The sequence below is a fragment of the Indicator indicator genome, chromosome 5 (assembly GCF_027791375.1).
Source record: "Indicator indicator isolate 239-I01 chromosome 5, UM_Iind_1.1, whole genome shotgun sequence".
Lineage (NCBI taxonomy): Eukaryota > Metazoa > Chordata > Aves > Piciformes > Indicatoridae > Indicator > Indicator indicator.
This window is the reverse complement of record NC_072014.1, coordinates 3,572,104-3,589,329: the sequence shown is the minus strand read 5'-3', so window position 1 is coordinate 3,589,329 and position 17,226 is coordinate 3,572,104. Positions and strand designations below refer to the sequence as shown.

Sequence of the window (17,226 nt, the reverse complement as noted above, 5' to 3'; positions counted from 1 at the left end):
GTGGCACTACAGAAGTGTCAGGAAATCACAACAGTCTGCAGGTACAAAGTTATTCTTGAAACACTTCCAACTGTTTTGTTCTTCCTCATTTGCGTTTCACTCATGCCATGGCCTGTCCAAAAGCTGTAAGCAGATGAAACTGCATTCATTTTCCTTCCAGAACAGTGTTCTGGAAACAGAAAGTGTTCTTTAGTCTCATTTTCCCTCTATTTCATAAAACATAATTTGTTTTGAAAAAGTCTATCTTTTAAACAGTTACAAGGCAAAGACCAGAGAATTAGTCCAGAGTGACACTATCTGCTCAGTTCACAATCTGTTACCTTTGCATGCAGGGTTATCTACCAGGTAACGTACACGCTCTGAGGTTTCCATACCTTCGTATCTGCAAGTCAAACTTGACAGAGGTATCCATTTCGGACTGCTGGTGCACGCTGAAACGCAGGCCAGCTAATAGCTGCAGAAAAAAAAAAAAAAACAAACAAACAATCACCATGTTTCAGTGGAAACACACAAAATTCATCAGAAGAATCTTCTTCATACCACTATACTACAATAAAATGGCTTGAGGTTTGTGGGCATAACAGAACACACAGAGAAAAACCAGCAAATTAAACTTGTCCAGGCCATCAAGACTAGAAATGTACCCTGTTCCATGGAGTTCAGCATCACTGGGAGTTTACATCATGGTCACCCGCCCTTGCTTCAGCCTTTTTACACACAGCTATGTGTTGCATAAACTACTGCAGGCTCAAGAACAGGGTACACTTGAGTGATTCTAAATTCAGTTCCCAAGGTTTGTTCTCAGTTCAGCTGGATATACTTTGAAAGATTTCAGAAGCAACATTTAGACATCTATATAAAATGTCTCTTGAAAGAAAAGCATCAAAGTGTTTATAACTTGTACTGATTTTCATTTCATTTCCTCTGATATGGCTTATTATATTTTATCATCTTAATATCTGCCAGGTCCACTAGTAGGTTTTTCATTAGTCCAATTCCAGCTATGTTTGGTGGAAGTGCCTCAACTAGGCAAAACTCTCTCTCAAACTGCACAACACTAGGCAGAAGAGAGAAGGACAATTAGGTTTCCACTAAAAGAAGGGTGTGTTATGAGCTAGCTCTTTATTATATACTAAAAAATACATCTCAGAGAAATCTAAAGACAAAATCACAAGGGACCAGTTCATTAATTCCCCTGTTTAATGAATGACTCCTTTTGAGTGACATCGTAAAACTCACGAACACTCCTTTCAGCCTTTAATTTAGCTGAAAAGTTGAAACCAGTTACCACTGAGCTAACCAAACATGTGGGCAGCCCAGCTAAATGCCAGCTAGATCTAATCTTAAATTCCTGCGAGTAAGCCTAAACACTACTGTGATTAAAAAAATAAAAGCCAAGTGAGCTACCAGACACCTGCTGAACCAAACCTTACCTTAGTTCCTGCTTTCATGGGATTTCCCAGGTCACAGACCACCATGCGAGTTTGATTCTCTGTTTTAAAGGCACATGACAGTCTTGCTAAAGCCTGCAATAAACCAGAAAGAAACATAAAGGGCTGTCATTCTTGACATCTGCACCCCTGGATGGAAGTCTGGAGAGAAGGTCTAGATATGCTGCCTTTGTTTTAATATAAATTCTCACCCCTGAAAGAGTCAAGCACTAAAAGGAAGTACAATCTGAGCATGAAGCTTTCCACAAAGGCAAATATTTTCCCACATGAGACAGATGTTCTTTCCAAGGTTCTAAAAAGAGAAATTCAATGCTTTTCTATTGGGTAGCACTGACGAATTTTTTGTGACCCAAGGTATTTCTCCATGACTCTGTGAAACCTGTGTGAAGAAACACTGGCGACTGGGTAAACTTTCCATTGTAAAAGTAAAGATTGGAAGAGAAAATAAGATGAATGTTTGCTACTTTACTCAAAAAGTGGTCTTGGAGAAGCTGTGACATTTTGGATAAAGCCACATCACCAAGTTATAGAAACCGAAGAACCAAACCAAGGCATGGTCCAACATATGTGAAGGACAGGGCATCAAAGTCGGAATCCTTTGATACAGGGGGAAATAATTTCCCCTTAACATGCTGCAACTTTACAGATATATTGGCTGATCATAGATAGCACCAAATAAAAACAAGGATGAAGAAAATCTGCAAGCATATTACTTATACATAGCCATAATGGCCTAAACCAAAATTTGGAATATAACCACATGTCTTCAAAGAACCAGAAGTGATATAGACACTTGATAATACAAAGTAAAACCAGGAAAGCAATGTTAGTATTTTGTGTCGTCAGGGTTAAGTGACACCCAAGACTTTCTGCATTCGTAGGTGGATAAGAATAGTAATACCCAATACCACTATTTGCCTTATATGTGTCCAGCACATGAGAGAGTCTAAATTTAAGTACATTAACAAGGGCACTGTTCACATAAAGACTTGTAGCAGAAGAACTGCATGTCAAGCTCCACCACACAGATGATTCTCCTTTGCTCCTAGCAGTAGGCTCTTAAACTGAAACCAGTCAGCCTTGGGACTTGGAAGAATCTTACCATTTTTTTGGTGCTTTGCCCTTCCACAAGGCTTCCATCCAAGCATCTGAAATGTGACTACTCAAAGAAGAAAAATGGTTGGAATTTTACCTCATTGTTACGAACAACACCAATGAAATCTGCTTGGGGTGGAACGATGACAAAGAGTTCTGCTTCATAGGCACCTTCCCCTTGATTCTGAGCATTGACAATTAGTGTCAAGGGATTGTCATCACCAATGTAGATCTGCTTCTGATCACTATGAAAAACAAGTATAAAAATTCAGGGTTTGAAGTGTATTGAACTAGTTGAACTCATACAAATTAGACACTGTGAAATTGGAAAGAGACACTGGAGAAATCTAAAGGCAGTAGCTATGCTTCAGGAGCTCTACACTATGCTGAAAACAAAACCCACTTCTATAAACGCAAAAATGGAGCAAATATTCCATGCTGGTATGTTTTTTAATAAAATGTACAATAAAGCACCAATTCCTTTTTTTTTCCCCACAAAGAACAAACAATCATGAACAGCTAAATCACTCTGTACATCTGGAGTTACATGTCTATTTAGCAGAGGTATCAGCACACATTCACAGAATCACAATGTTAGGGATTGGAAGGGACCTCCAAAGATCATCTAGTCCAAACCTCTACCACAGCAGGATTACCTAGAGCAGGTCACACAGGAACAAATCGAGGCAGGTTTTGAGTTTCTCCAGAGAAGCAGACTCTACAACGAATCTGTGCAGCCTGCTCCAGGACTCTGTCACCCTCACAGTAAAAAAGTTTTTCCATATGTTCACATGGAACCTTCTATGCTCCAGCTTGCACCCACTGCCCTTTGTCCTACCATTGGACATCACTGAGCAGAGCCTAGCTCCATCCTCCTGACACTCACCCTTCACATCTTGATGAACATGAATAAGGTCACTTCTCAAATTTCTTCTTCTCCAAGCTAAAGAGCCCCAGCTCCCTCAGCCTTTTCTCATAAGGAAGATGTTCCACTCCCTTCAGCATCTTTGTGGCTCTGTGCCAGACTCTTTCAAGCAGTTCCCTGAAGTCCTTGAACTGAGGGGCCCAGAACTGGACACAATAGTTCAGATGCAGCCTTACCAGGGCAGAGTAGATAACAAAACCAACAAAATTCCTAACAAAATTGATGGAAGACTCAACTACAGCCAAGAGTTCTATGATGTGTTTGATCCAGATAACAAAAGAGTAACTTTCCAACCAATATATTTGGATTTTGGCAGCTACAAGGAACCCTACAGCTGTACCTGCACTGACAATGAATGTTTCTGAAGCATCTACATCCATTAAGATGTGTGCAAAGAGCACCAAGGGCAAGAAACATCCCAGATAACATTTATAAGTAGAGATCCTACACTAAGAATGGCTTTCGGATATACAAAGCACAAAACACTCAGAACTCATGAAAGAATTATGAGTTAAAATTGCCCTTTTTTTCCAGGTTTTAGAAAAGACATGACCGATACCAACAGTATTTTTCATGTGAGACAAGAGAATTCTACTCTGCCCCTTGCTGGGTAAAATCATCTGTCTGTCTAGTATTATATGAGCAGTGGTACAACAGCAGCTAGCACTGCTTTATGCTTGCTCTCTGTGTCCAGCTTTGCAAATCCACAAATAAATCCTCTGTACTTGGAGTGGGGGACAGGGTGAGGCTGGCAGTGTGTGCCCTCTCCCTGTATTAAATGCTAAGGAGACTTGGTTACAAAGCAGAAAATGGGTTTTCTTTAAACCAAGTAAGCATGAGTTTAGATTGTATACATTGAGGAGCCCTACTTATTTCAAGACATCCTTTTAACAAAACTACTAGAGGCTCCTGAGGTTTGGAATTCAAGTAGAGAAGTAACTTTTCCCTGAAGTATTTTTTTCATGTATTTACCTTTCCACTGATACCTCCAGCTTTGGTTTGCAGATATTATCCTCACCACAATCCAGCAGAATATGTGCCTGTGTAAAAATCAAATGCATATTGTTGTCACAATCCCTGCACCTGTTCTAACATACATTGCCAATAATGCTGTTTCAGCACCAAATAAAACATTTGGTGCATAACTGCCAATGAGATATCTTCATCTCATTTGTTGCAGAGGAGAACAAATGAGTTTTAATTGCAGGGGGCACTGTGCCTCACCCTGCCATAATGCAATTCAATGACTGATGTCTAGACATGTTAATCCTTTTCCCACATTTTGACTCATCTGCTGCATCTCCACTATCCCCTTCAGAAATAAGTGCAAAAAATGTATAAAGGGCAGGAACAGAAAAACTATTTGTTACCTGAAGAGAACTAGAGGGACAATCATCACATACAGGGAGCAGTATAGAATGAGCAACAGATGAAACACTCCAATCCTTCAGGCTCACAAGATGTTAGGGGTTGGAAGGCACCTCAGAAGATCTTCAAGTCCAACCCTGCTACCAGAGCAGGACCATAGAATCTAGTGCAGGTCACACAGGAATGCATCCAGATGGGTCCTGAAAGTCTCCAGAGAGGCAGACTCCACAACCTCTCTGGGCAACCTGTTCCAGTGCTCTGGGACCCTCACAGTAGAAATTCCTCCTCATGCTGTAGTTTACATCCACTGCTCCTTGTCCTATCACAGGGTGCAACTGAGCAGAGCCATTCCCCTCCCTCTTGACACTCAGCCCTCAGATATTTCTAAACATTTATTAAATCCCCTCTCAGTCTTCTCTTCTCCAGACTGAACAGCCCCAGGGCTCTCAGCCTTTCCTCATAAGGCAGTGATCCAGTCTCTTCATCATCCTTGTAGCTCTCTGTTGAACTCTCTCCAGCAGATCCCTGTCCATCTTGAACTGGGGGGCCCAAAACTGGACATGATATTCCAGATGAGGTCTCACCAAGGCAGAGTAGGGGGGAGGAGAACCTCCCTGGATCTGCTGGACACACTCCTCTTAATACACCCCAGGATCCCATTAGCCTTCTTGGCCACAATGGCACATTGGTGTGGAGAACTTTTTATCCACCAGGACTCCCAGGTCCTTCTCCATAGGGCTGCTCTCTAGCAGATCACCTCCTAACCTCTACCGGTGCAGTTTATTATTCCTTCCCAGATGCAGGATAAACACTTTCAATATTATCTAATTGCTTTTTCCAGAAAACTATGAATTAATGTAAGTGAAAAGGAAGTCCATCACTAAGGAGTAACGTGTCAAAAGAGAAATTTGACATAGAAAGGAGGAAGAAAAGAGAAGACAAACATGCAATAACCATCAGTATCTCCCCAATTCAAAGACCAAAGCCCAGAGGTGTATCTTTCTATCGTAATTTTTCAGAAGTTGTAAGATGAGTATTGAGCAAGTACTGAAAGCTGAAAATGTTCCAGGTTGTCTGAGCATAGGTTGTGTAAGAAGTGTACCTGTCTGCTCATATTAGCAGGAGTGAACTGGTTGAGGATAGGGTGCAGTCCTGTTGCATCTGCAGCTGTTCTGTAATCCAGACGATATTCCATAAAAATAGTAATGGGAGTTAGCTTGTCTCTGAATTCAGATTCATCCTGAGGAAACCAGAGAGTTGAATTGCAATTAAAAGATGTGAAGAAAAGAATAACCAAACAACTATCCTTCAAAAGTCTCTATAGGCAATCATCCCAAGAGCAATACTGGGCAGTATTTCTATTTATTGGTCACGTTGTAGTAGTTTTTTTTGTCTTCCTCATTCCTTTAACATTTCTGAGCTCTGCTCAAACTAAAAAAAATCTCATCAGGAAACCTGCACTGGAAATGCTGAAGAGAGATAATTTTAAGAGTAACATGAGTGATTTACAAATGGAAAAGTGGAGCATACGGAAGTATTAAGTCACAGAGGGAGAAGCCGAAAGGGTGATACAGTTCCACTCTTTCTTACCACACAGAATTCACTGTGCTTCTAACAGCCCTCACAGATATTCATCTTTTGATTTGTGATATTTTTCTCCTTCCTAAAATTGTTAGTTTGCATTTGGAGTTGCTGATTTTCATATTGTTCATTTCAATCTCAATCTAGCTTTTTACAGCTGGAAGCTATTACCCCTCATCCTGTCACTAGATGCCTTTGTAGTTCATCCTCTGACAGCAGTGTTAGCCCAGGACATATGTTTATGGTTTTAGAAAATTTAGGTCTATTCATTGGGCATGCAGTTCTCCAGCATCATTTATTTATTTATTTATTTATTTATTTAAAAACAGCTAACACAAGGAACTTGCAATAGACAATGCACCAAGTCATTTGCCTAAAATGTAAATGGCTACTTACCCTCAAAAAGGCATCAAGTTCTTCACAATTCATCTTGCCCCCCTTGGTAATGGTCATGTTCTTAGAGTGGCTGGGCTGTCTGCTGTGAAGAAACAGAGCTCTCCTTATAGCTCCTTTCTGCTTAAGTTTATCCAACAGCAGCTCCACTTGGAAATCTGTCCAGTCCAAAGCATTTCAGTTAAAAGTATTCAATTACACACAGTGCAAATCCCCTTCAGAAATAGAGCTAAACCCTGATTTCAGCTTAATGAAGCCCCCCTACTTGGAACTTTTAAAAGTTCCAGTTCTGTCAGGATAAACTCTGTTACTATATTAGTCCTCATAATATTAGCTGGCAAGCACTGTTGTTGTCCTGAACTGGACTCTGCTTTGTCCTTAAAGGCTGGCAGTATGTAAAAGCACCAATATTTCTATAATTGCTAGAGAGTTTCAAGAACAAAAGTCAACGTTTCCTGCCCCCCACCCCAAAAAAAATTAAAGTAACTTTGCTCATAATATTTATAGTATTTCTCTGTATTGCTAATCCAGTTCCTTCAAATATTTGATACAGATAATATAAAATATCTAGCAGCTCTTTCTATGACTCTTCCCAGATGATACCACCTCTGTGCATGCAGTACAGAAAATAAGGAAAGGCATTTATGATCAGAAGACAAAACCTGATTGTAGCAGGCTGTCTGCCACACTCCAAAATCTCCTAGAGGAAACTTAACCTGTTTGAAACAATCTTTTTCTGATTCTGGTGCAGGAAATCTGATGAAAAAATTAGTGCTACTGATCAGAAGTCCGTGATTTCAGCACAAATGTGAGAAGTATCTCATGGCTTTTCAGGCCTAATAACTCCCACACTTCAATGTTATTGTTTATAACTCCCCTCAGTAAGAGTTAATCTGAAGGAGATGAGCTTCAACAAGACTAAATGCCAGGTCCTGCACTTGGGTCACAACAACCCCAAGCAACACTACAGGCTTGGGGCTGTGTGGCTGGAAAGCTGCCTGGCAGAAAGGAAGCTGGGGGTGCTAATGGACAAGGAGCTGAATAGGAGCCAGCAGTGAGCCCAGGTGGCCAAGAAAGCCAATGGCATCCTGGCTTGTATTAGAAATGTTGTGTCCAGCAGGAGCAGGCAGGGGATTGTCCCCTGGGACTCAGCTCTGGGGAGGTCACACCTTGAGTGTTGCGTCCAATTTTGGGCAACTCTATACAAGAGAGATGTGGAGGTGCTGGAGTGAGTGCAGAGGAGGGCAACAAAACTGGGGAAGGGCCTGGAGAATAAATCTCATGAAGAGCAACTGAAGGAACAGGGACTGTTTAGTGTGAAAAAGAGGAGGCTGAGGGCAGACCTCATTGATGTCTGTGTCTACCTGAAAGGACATTGTGGAGGCATTGGTGCTGGTCTTTTCTCACAGGTGATTAGTGATAGAACAAGAAGGAACAGCCTCAAGCTGTGACTGGGTAGGTTCAGACTGAACATTAGGAAGAATTTTTTTCATGGAAAGATTGGTCAGACATTGACACAGACTGCCCAAGGTGGTGGTTGAGTCACCAACTCTGGATGTGTCTAAAGGTGGTTTGGATGTGGTGCTGGGGGATATGGTTTAGAGGTGAACCTTGTAGAGTAGGGTTCTGGGTTGGACTTAGTAATCCTGAGGGTCTTTTCCAACCTGAATGTTTCTGTGATTCTTTGATTTAACTCTGTAAAATACAAAGGACTTTCCAAGACTAGTTCCACCAAGGGGTTAAACATATGTTTAAAGTCTCAAATCCTGCTGACTTGGACTTGGGGGTATTTGTTGACAGCCAGCTAAATATATGAGCCAGCAGTATGCCCAGGTGGCCAAGAAGGCCAACAGCATCCTGGCCTGCATCAGCAATAGTGTGGCCAAGGCCAGGTAAGTGATTGCCCCCCTGTGCTTGACATGGATGAGGCCACAACTTGAGTATTGTGTTCTGTTTTGGGCTTCTCACTCCAGGAAGGACAGTGAGGTGCTGAAGTGTGTCCAGAGAAGGGTGACAAAGCTGGCAAAAGGTCTAAGAACAAGTCTTAAGAGCAGTGGCTGAAGGAACTGAGGTTGTTCAGTCTGGAGAAAAGGAGGCTGAGGGCAGACCTCATTGCTCTCTACAGCTCCCTAAAAGGAGGTGGCAGTAAGGTGAAGGTCAGTCTGTTCTCCCAAGTAACAAGTGACAGCACAGAAGGAAATGGCCTCAAGTTGCACAGGGGAGGTTTAGGTTGGGTATTAGGAAAAAATACTTCATTAAAAGGGTTGCAAATGACTGAAACAGGCTGCCCAGGGCAGTGGTGAAATCACCATCCCTGGAGGTATTTAACAGATGTGGTGCTGAGTGATGTGGCTTAGTGGAGACCTTGGCACTGTTGGGTTCATGGTTGGACTTGGTGATCTGAATGACCTCTTGCAACCATTCTATCACTTCAACACAACTTCAGCAAAGAAACTGCTGATGACAGTCCCATAGGTGTGTATGACTCCTGAACTGGCAGAACCATGCTGTAAAGGGTAGCCAACTGCTTCAATAATGAACAAGAACAATGCCCAGTGCTTGTGTCTGCAAACAATGCAAAAAGACCTTGAAGTTTTGAAACTAGCAGAACTTACTGAGTGAATTTGGGAGCTTTCCTTTGCCATCCGCTTTTAGACAGAACTTCACTTTAAAACTGTTTTGGAGGAAAAGAAAATGTTCATGTCAGACAAATTTCTCCTTTTCTTCTAAAATTCTTTACTGTTTTTCTCATTTCAAAGGTATTCTTTTTCAGACTCTAGTTCACTCCCCAAGAGCTTTTTTCCACTGGTAGGATCAAAACTCTAACTTACTGATAAGCAGACAGTAATGCAAGCAATGCAAAGCCTTGGAGCCTCGATTAGTCACCTGTGAAGAAGAGTGTTCCTCAAATCTGAGGTGGCTCATTCATTTTTAAAGCTAAAAGGAACTGAGCTCAAAAGGAATTAAGCATTAGAAAAGGAAGACTGGGTTTGGATAATAGTGCAGGAAGAAGAACCAAAACAAGTTTGCAGAGCACTGGTGTCTGCCCTAACAAACCCACCTCAGAAGCAAGTTAATGAGTGAAAACCACTGGAAAAAAAGCCATGGGATCCATTACCATCTTAGGAAGATCTTACTCTACTCAACACAGACAACTGGCAATTTCTGCAAGTAAGATGCACCTTAGGAGTCAGTCGAGCATCTACATTAAGACAACATGGCTTCTTCCACTGTTATTGAAGTTGTTATTCTGTGTTGCCTGTTCTTTCAGAAAAATCTGTGTTTTGAAAGGTTTTTTTAATTAGCTGAGTGGACTTCCTGAATTCTTTCAAAATTGAAAGCTTATGAAAATAGAAACCAAAGAAAGTCTCTCCCCTCAAAGAAAACAAAGATACTCTGCTTACCAAGAAACTTTGACATCTGGCAGTGAACAGGCTTTGTTTTCTGGGTTTAGAATGGTTGGATTAACTTCCAGGGCAGCATTTACTCGAATAACTGGTCTAGCCCTGCAAAGAAAACATACTCTTGAACAGCTTTCAACACCATCATAGGCAATACCCTCCCTATCAATTGTGATATATACACATGCACACTTAAGCAATATTTAGTGAAACCTCATGAAAAACAATCACTGTGTAGATCAGGCAAAACCAGGAATCTTTTCTGTGCCCTTTCATTACTGTCAGAATTAGGACAAAAACAACTATGTTAAGAGGAAGTCCTATTTATTTCTAGCACAGACAAGTCACTTTTTTTTTTTTTCCCCAAAAAGATGAGAATATTGGGATTGCAGTATAAGAGCTAGCAGCACCTTATATGTGACATTGTAGGAAACTCACTCAGAAAGCCTTCACAGGTTATTTCTATTTTCCCTTAACTATAGTGTATTGAGGACATAACTAATAGAAAGCAGACTGAAGATTTACTTGGTGTAAAGATGCCCAATGACAGGACAAGGGGCAATGAGTGCAAGCTGGAGCAGAGGACATTCCATGTGAGCATAAGGAAAAACCTTTTTACTGTGAGAGCAACAGAGCCCTGGAACACACTGCCCAGAGAGGTTGTGGAGTCTCCTTCTTGGGAGACACTCAAAACCTCCTGGATGTGTTCCTGTGTGACCTGCTCTGGGTGATCTTACCCTGGCAGGGGGGTTAGACCAGATGACCTTTCAAGGTCCTTTCCAATCCCTAATGTGCTGTGATTCTGTGTAAATAGCAGCAGAAGTAATACCTTCATCAGTTTGTAAGATGGAGTGGCAGACTTTCAGATTCCCTGATCCTGCTTTCTTTTGTAGCTCAAGAATGCTACTGAGCTTTCATTTCACTTGCATGTATGCAAAAGCACAGAGGGACACTTACCTGTACAAAACAGCTGTGTCAACACCAAAGGCTCCAACAATCAAGTCTAGGAAGAAAGGAGAAATATTACACATGACAATTTAAAACATGCTGTTAGTCAGAGGTGGGGGTACTCTGAAGTTGTTCTAGAGTGACATTTGGAGCAAAAGACCTGGGTATCCATTTTTGTCCACGTCGGTGGCTCCTTTCAGCGAGTACCCAAAACTGGGTGGCATAGTGCGAGCGGCCCACTGCCCTTCAAGGATTTGAGATGGGACTGCATTCAACCCATATGCTCTTCCATTGTAGATATAGACAAGTCCTCTCTTGTCCTCTCCACCATACGGTGCAGCAACTGCAATATCTGTAACCCAAAAGAACAATGGTCACCTTCAGACACAGACCAGGAGAACAGAGTTATGCTTGCGTTCATCAGTCATTTCTGGTATTACAGTTTCTATGTGTGTCTACTAGTAGGGAGGAAATTAATCTGGCCTTTAAAATGCTCATCAACAACTTTTTAGTTTTAATTGGATGCTGTTTTTTCTAGCCAATGTCAACGTTTAACAAGAACATTTACCACAGACTTGCATGGGGGTGGGAGGAGGGAAAGGAATAGTTCTGCAAACACTTCTGCACTTCAGTCACTGACCAGCAGCCAAATCACAGAATAATAAAACAGTCTGGGCTGGAAGGGACCTCCAAAGGTCATCTAGTCCAACCCCCTCTGCAGTCAGCAGGGGCATCCTCAATTAGATCAGGTTGCCCAAGGCCCTGTCAAGCCTCACCCTGAATATCTCCAGAAATGGGGCCTCAACTACATCTCTGGACAAATTGTTCCAGTGTTCCACCACCCTCATGGTGAAGAACTTGTTCCTAACATCCAATCTAAATCTGCTCCTCTCTAGTTTGAAGCTATTGGCCCTTGTCCTGTCACAGCAGTCCTTGGTAAACAGTCTCTCTCCACCCTTCATGAAGGCCCCCCTCAGGTACTGGAAGGCTGCTAATAGGTCCGCCCAGAGCCTTCTCTCCTCCAGGCTAAACACCCCCACCAGCTCCCTCAGCCTGTGCTCACAGCAGAGGTGCTCCAACCCTCTGATCATTTTCATGCTCCTCCTCTGGACCTGCTCCATCAGGTCCATGTCCTTCCTGTATGGAGATGCTTTTGAGACTATTAAACATACAGAATTAGTCACTGTTGGCACCAAATCACAAAACTACATGGGACTATCTGCCCATTCCATTCACACACTTATGTTCTTCCAAAGGTTGTGACATGTCACGAACTCTGGAAAATTCAAATCAGCCTAAAACAAGCAGCAAGGAGCAAATTTCTGATCAGGGCTTGGCAATATGTTTTATGTAGAACTGTCAGTCAGTGCAATCATGCTTTCTCTTAAAGCTTAATAAATTTGAGAGTACTCATTATCAACGTCTTATCAACATCTAACGAACAGTAATAAGTAAAGTGCTAATTAGACTGTCTGGGCAGCTTTAGAAGTATACATATCATCTAAAATCAACACTTCTGCAGTCAGTTCAAAGACCAACCGAAAACACTATACACAGGGTAATAATTACAGCATCTCCTTCTCATGAAAGTTTCATGAGAAGAGAAAGACTTGAAAAATTCACCAATCTGTACTTTTTCTTACAAACTTTACGAATGCAGAAGAAGGCTGAGGAAGCTGGGGAAAAAAATACTCCGGGGAGACCACAGTTACCTTCCACTACCTGAAGGGAGCTTACAGGAAGGCTGCAGAGGGACTTTTCATAAGGGTGTCCAGGAACAGGACAAGAGGGTATGGTTTTAAGCTGAGGGAGAGTAAGGTTAGACTGGATTTTAGGAAGAAGTTCTTCAGTAAGATGGTGGTGGGACTCTGGAATAGATTGCCCAGCGAGGTTCTGGATGCCTTCTTCTTGGGGGTGTCCAAGGCCAGGTTAGATGAGGCCTTCAGCAGCTGAGTCTAGTTGAGAGGTGTCCCTGTCCATGACAGCAGGGTTGGAGTAGATGATCTCTGAGGTCCCTTTCCAACCTAAGCCATTCTATGATGAAATTCCAATCTTGTACCATAGCAGGATGAAAACTATTTTAGTTAACACAGAAACAGAGCAGGAAAAAAAAAAAAAACCAGACTGAAAACCAGACTAAATAATGTCAAAGCAGTTAAACAGAGGCATGTTTTGCTATGATTTTCTCATCTATGGTGTATTTCAGATTGAAATATGATGGAATCAAAACATTTTTTTAGATAACCACATCAACTGACTGGATTTTTGGCTAGCCAATATAACCTCTCCCATGTCTTGTACAAATAGCTGCAGTGGTATTACATCTTCACACTCTACTAGCAACTAAAATTGTCCCTTCCACCCCACACTGTTCTATGATTTTATGTTTTCATTTTAAAAAAAATTAATTACTGATACCTGGGAATTTGAAATATTAGGGTATTGTTATTTTTGATTGTTCAGAGCTTGCAAGCAGAATGGAAAACCCAAAAATGAGCAATTTTTGTGTAACTCAGAGCCTGCCACTCCTTAGGAAACCCTGGAGTATGACTTGCAAAACAGGTTCTCAGGAGGATCCTTGGAAGTCGCATCCCAAAACTAAGTGATTTTTGTCCATCTCACTGCTATCCATTCCTCAGTGAAAGGAGCAAGAATCACTGGCAACAGGTTTGAGAGTCCACAACTCAGTTGTATCATGATCAGATCTCTCATCTAAATATTTGCTCAGAACACTCAGTTGTTACTTAAGTCAATGGGCTGAGGTGAACAGAACAAGGCTTAACAAAGTCCAGGTGCCAGGTCCTGCAGTTTGGTCACAACAACCCCAAGCAACATTACAGGCTTGCAGCACAGTAGCTGAAAGCAGCCCAGTGGAAAAGGATCTGTGGGTGCTGGTGGACAGCCAGCTGAACATGAACCAGCAGTGTGCCCAGGTAGCCAAGAAGGCCAACAGCATCCTGGCCTGGACTAAAAACAGTGTCCAGCAGGAGTAGGAAAGTGTCATGCCCCTGTACTTGGCCCTGGTGAGGTCATAGCTTCAATACTGTGTGGAGTTCCAGGTACCACAGTCCAGGAAAGACCTTGAGATCCTGGAGGTTGTCCAGAGAAGAGCAGTCAAAGTGGTGAGGGGTTTGGAAAGCATAGCATACGAGGAGCTGCTGAGGGAGCTGGGGCTGTTTAGTCTGGAGAAGAGAAGGCTAAGGGGAGATCTCATTGCTCTCTCCAACTGCCTGAAGGGAGGTTGCAGTGAGGCTGATCTGTGGATCTTTTCTCCCAAGTAACTAGAGATCGGGTAAGAGGAAATGGACTTAAGTTGTGCTAAGGGAAGTTTAGATTGGACATTAGGAAAAATTTCTTCACTGAGAGAGTGGTGAGGGGTTGAAACAGGCTGCCCAGAGAGGTGGTGCAGTCACCATCCCTGGAGCTGTTCAAGAAGTGTGGAGATGTGGCACTTCAGGACATGATTTAGTGGTCATGGTAGTTGGGTTACGGTTGGACTTGATGATCTTAAAGGTCTTATCCAACCTTAATGATACTATGGTACAGCTGGCTGTAGTTGTTAAGGGGTATTTTCTCATGACTCTTCCATTTTGAAGTTAAAACAACAACGAATGACAAAAACCCATCTAGAGAGCTTTTTCTCAGGAAAATCTCTTCTACCAGAAAATTTGTAACCAGTTCTCTGGAACAAAACAAAACCTTCTTTACAGTCACCACTGAGTTTCTGTAGAGGAAAACTGGCTTTAAGCAACAGAAACATGAAAACGCTACTGAAGATGTCCTATCAAGTGACAGTGGAGAGTTAGATGTTTCATTGACGTTTCTACTGTAGTTCTCACTTAGAAAGTAACAACCTGATGAGTGTAAGAGCTAAAACAATCCATGCTGCAGTGTAAATGGTATAGTCTCTGCTCGATGCATACATGTAACTCCTGTTAGCATTCCTGGGAGTAGCATACAAGCATCGAAAGGAGTCTAGACCTTAGTGTCCAACATTCAGTCATGGTTAGAATGCCTCATGTTGTGTGCAGAATCCATACTCAGTGTGCTGCCCAGATTGCATCTACAAACAGAAAACACTGACAATAAATGATGTCCTACCATTGAAGCCATCCTGATCTAGATCCCCCAGAGGTGCAATAGAGCTGCTGAATCTCGCAAATATCTCAAAACCATTCAGCTTTGTGATCTGAAACCCTCCAGAAGCTCGCTGAAGGCAAATGGAAACCTGGCCGACCTCCTGAAGTTTCCCATCAGAACCTCGGTCCATGAAAAGAGGGGCTCCAATAAATAGATCTGTGTAACTGGAGCAAAGAAAGAGAGGATTCTTCAGTAACAGCATGAGGATTCAGTTTCATCCTCTGAGCATTCATTAGTAGGACTAACTCGCACTGAACTCCGTATAAAAGTGGAAGTTACTTATCCTTGAGCTGCAAGTGGAAGCAAGCATTTATTGCCCAAGTAAGCACAAATACAGCAGAAGTGAATGCATTTAAAGCCTGTGAATACACACAGGTATTACATCAGTAAACACAACAACAAGCCTACAACTGTTAAATGCTCAGTGCTAGCCAGAAGGTAGATGTTACACCAGCAGCGAGGACAAAAACCTCTATTGTAGGAGAGATTATTTAATAAAAACTTCCTTTTTTCTTTCCGGAAACAACCTGGGTGGCAGTGGGGTACAAAGGGCACTTACTTGTCCCCATTGATATCTGTGGCAGCCACTGAATACCCAAAATAGGCAGCCATCTGGAAAACAAAATTCACATCCAACTTTTGAGTCATAGTCATAAAAACCACACAAGTTTACACAAAGCAGTACAGAAAAGATGTTAGCAACATGAGAGTAGATACCACATTATTTTGTTGCCTTTCCCCTTTTGTTTTCTTTTCCTTACTCTGTTAGAAAGCAAACTGATGAGTTACTTTCCCATTCCCCCTTCCACAATCCAGATGGGTCTTGAATATCTCCAGAGAGGGAGACTCCACTACCCCCTGGGCAGCCTGTTCCAATCTTCTGTCACCCTCACAGTGAAAAAAATTTTCCTCGTGTTAACATGGAACCTTCTATGCCTCAGCTTCCACCATTCTTCCTTCCAAAATCCAGTCCTCTTTCCCAGTTCTCCTAACTGGCAGCAATTCACAGAATCACAGAACATGAAGGGTTGGAAGGGACCTCAAAGGATCACCCGGTCCAACCTTCCTGCCCAGGCAGGATCACCTACAGTAGGTCACACAGGAACGCATCCAGGCGGGTTGTGAACGTCTCCAGAGAAGGAGACTCCCCAGCCTCTCAGGGCATCCCTTCCTTTGAGTAAGACTGGGTTTCACATCGTACTACAAGATGAGAACTTGCAGAGCAGACGTGTCTAGGCTTCCTACAGACTTGATAATGTGGCCCAGATACTAATAACACAGATTGTCATATGTGCTAGTACCCTAGGTCCTGTCTCAGCAATCTCATCTTTCTCTAGCAATAAACTGCTGCTCATCCACGCTGAACAAAGCCACATACCTGTTCCCCAGTGAAGTTGTGCATGGAAGACATGTTTTTTCCATTGTAAATAGACACCTGCAGATGAAGAAATACACATTACAGCATAGCAACACCACTCATGTTTGTTACGCATTGTAAAAGTTAACATTTCAAATTGCCTACCATGCCCAGAGTTCTTGCTGCTCTCGGGACTCCTGATACAAAATCTGAAATACAAAGTGAGAAACCCAAGTCACAGTCAGCTCCTAAAGCACCTTGACTTTGTTTGAACACAGCTTAGTCCTGGTGCTTTTTGTCTTTTTCCTCTGCACTGTATCATTTGTTCTACACCATTTATTTGAAAGACCTGCCTGGCCCATTCACATGATGTTTTACATCTTACCTTCTATGCCATCACCATTGAAGTCTCCAACAGCCACCGAATAACCTGATCAAAAGACAAAAATCAGTAAATCACTTCAAAAAAACTTAAACTCCTTGTCTCTCTTTATACTTTTCATAAGCCTCTAAGCACAGTCCTCACGTCATCTTAAAATGCCATGGAATAAATATTGCCTCCAAGTA

General features: G+C 42.2%; 1 protein-coding gene across 1 annotated transcript in view; it reads right to left on the bottom strand.

Annotated features, from left to right (window-relative positions):
- The window catches only part of ITGAV (integrin subunit alpha V), a 55,182-nt gene that overhangs the window by 11,534 nt on the left and 26,422 nt on the right, over positions 1 to 17,226 (bottom strand). The window contains exons 8-22 of the mRNA XM_054380897.1: positions 17,045 to 17,089; positions 16,825 to 16,868; positions 16,681 to 16,737; positions 15,862 to 15,914; positions 15,264 to 15,466; positions 11,323 to 11,514; positions 11,172 to 11,217; positions 10,218 to 10,319; positions 9,429 to 9,487; positions 6,817 to 6,971; positions 5,942 to 6,079; positions 4,444 to 4,511; positions 2,644 to 2,791; positions 1,434 to 1,526; positions 375 to 454 (exon numbers count right to left, since the gene is read on the bottom strand). Of these exons, the coding sequence (XP_054236872.1) occupies positions 375 to 454; positions 1,434 to 1,526; positions 2,644 to 2,791; positions 4,444 to 4,511; positions 5,942 to 6,079; positions 6,817 to 6,971; positions 9,429 to 9,487; positions 10,218 to 10,319; positions 11,172 to 11,217; positions 11,323 to 11,514; positions 15,264 to 15,466; positions 15,862 to 15,914; positions 16,681 to 16,737; positions 16,825 to 16,868; positions 17,045 to 17,089 (1,483 nt within the window). The remainder of the gene's footprint in view (positions 1 to 374; positions 455 to 1,433; positions 1,527 to 2,643; positions 2,792 to 4,443; positions 4,512 to 5,941; positions 6,080 to 6,816; positions 6,972 to 9,428; positions 9,488 to 10,217; positions 10,320 to 11,171; positions 11,218 to 11,322; positions 11,515 to 15,263; positions 15,467 to 15,861; positions 15,915 to 16,680; positions 16,738 to 16,824; positions 16,869 to 17,044; positions 17,090 to 17,226) is intronic.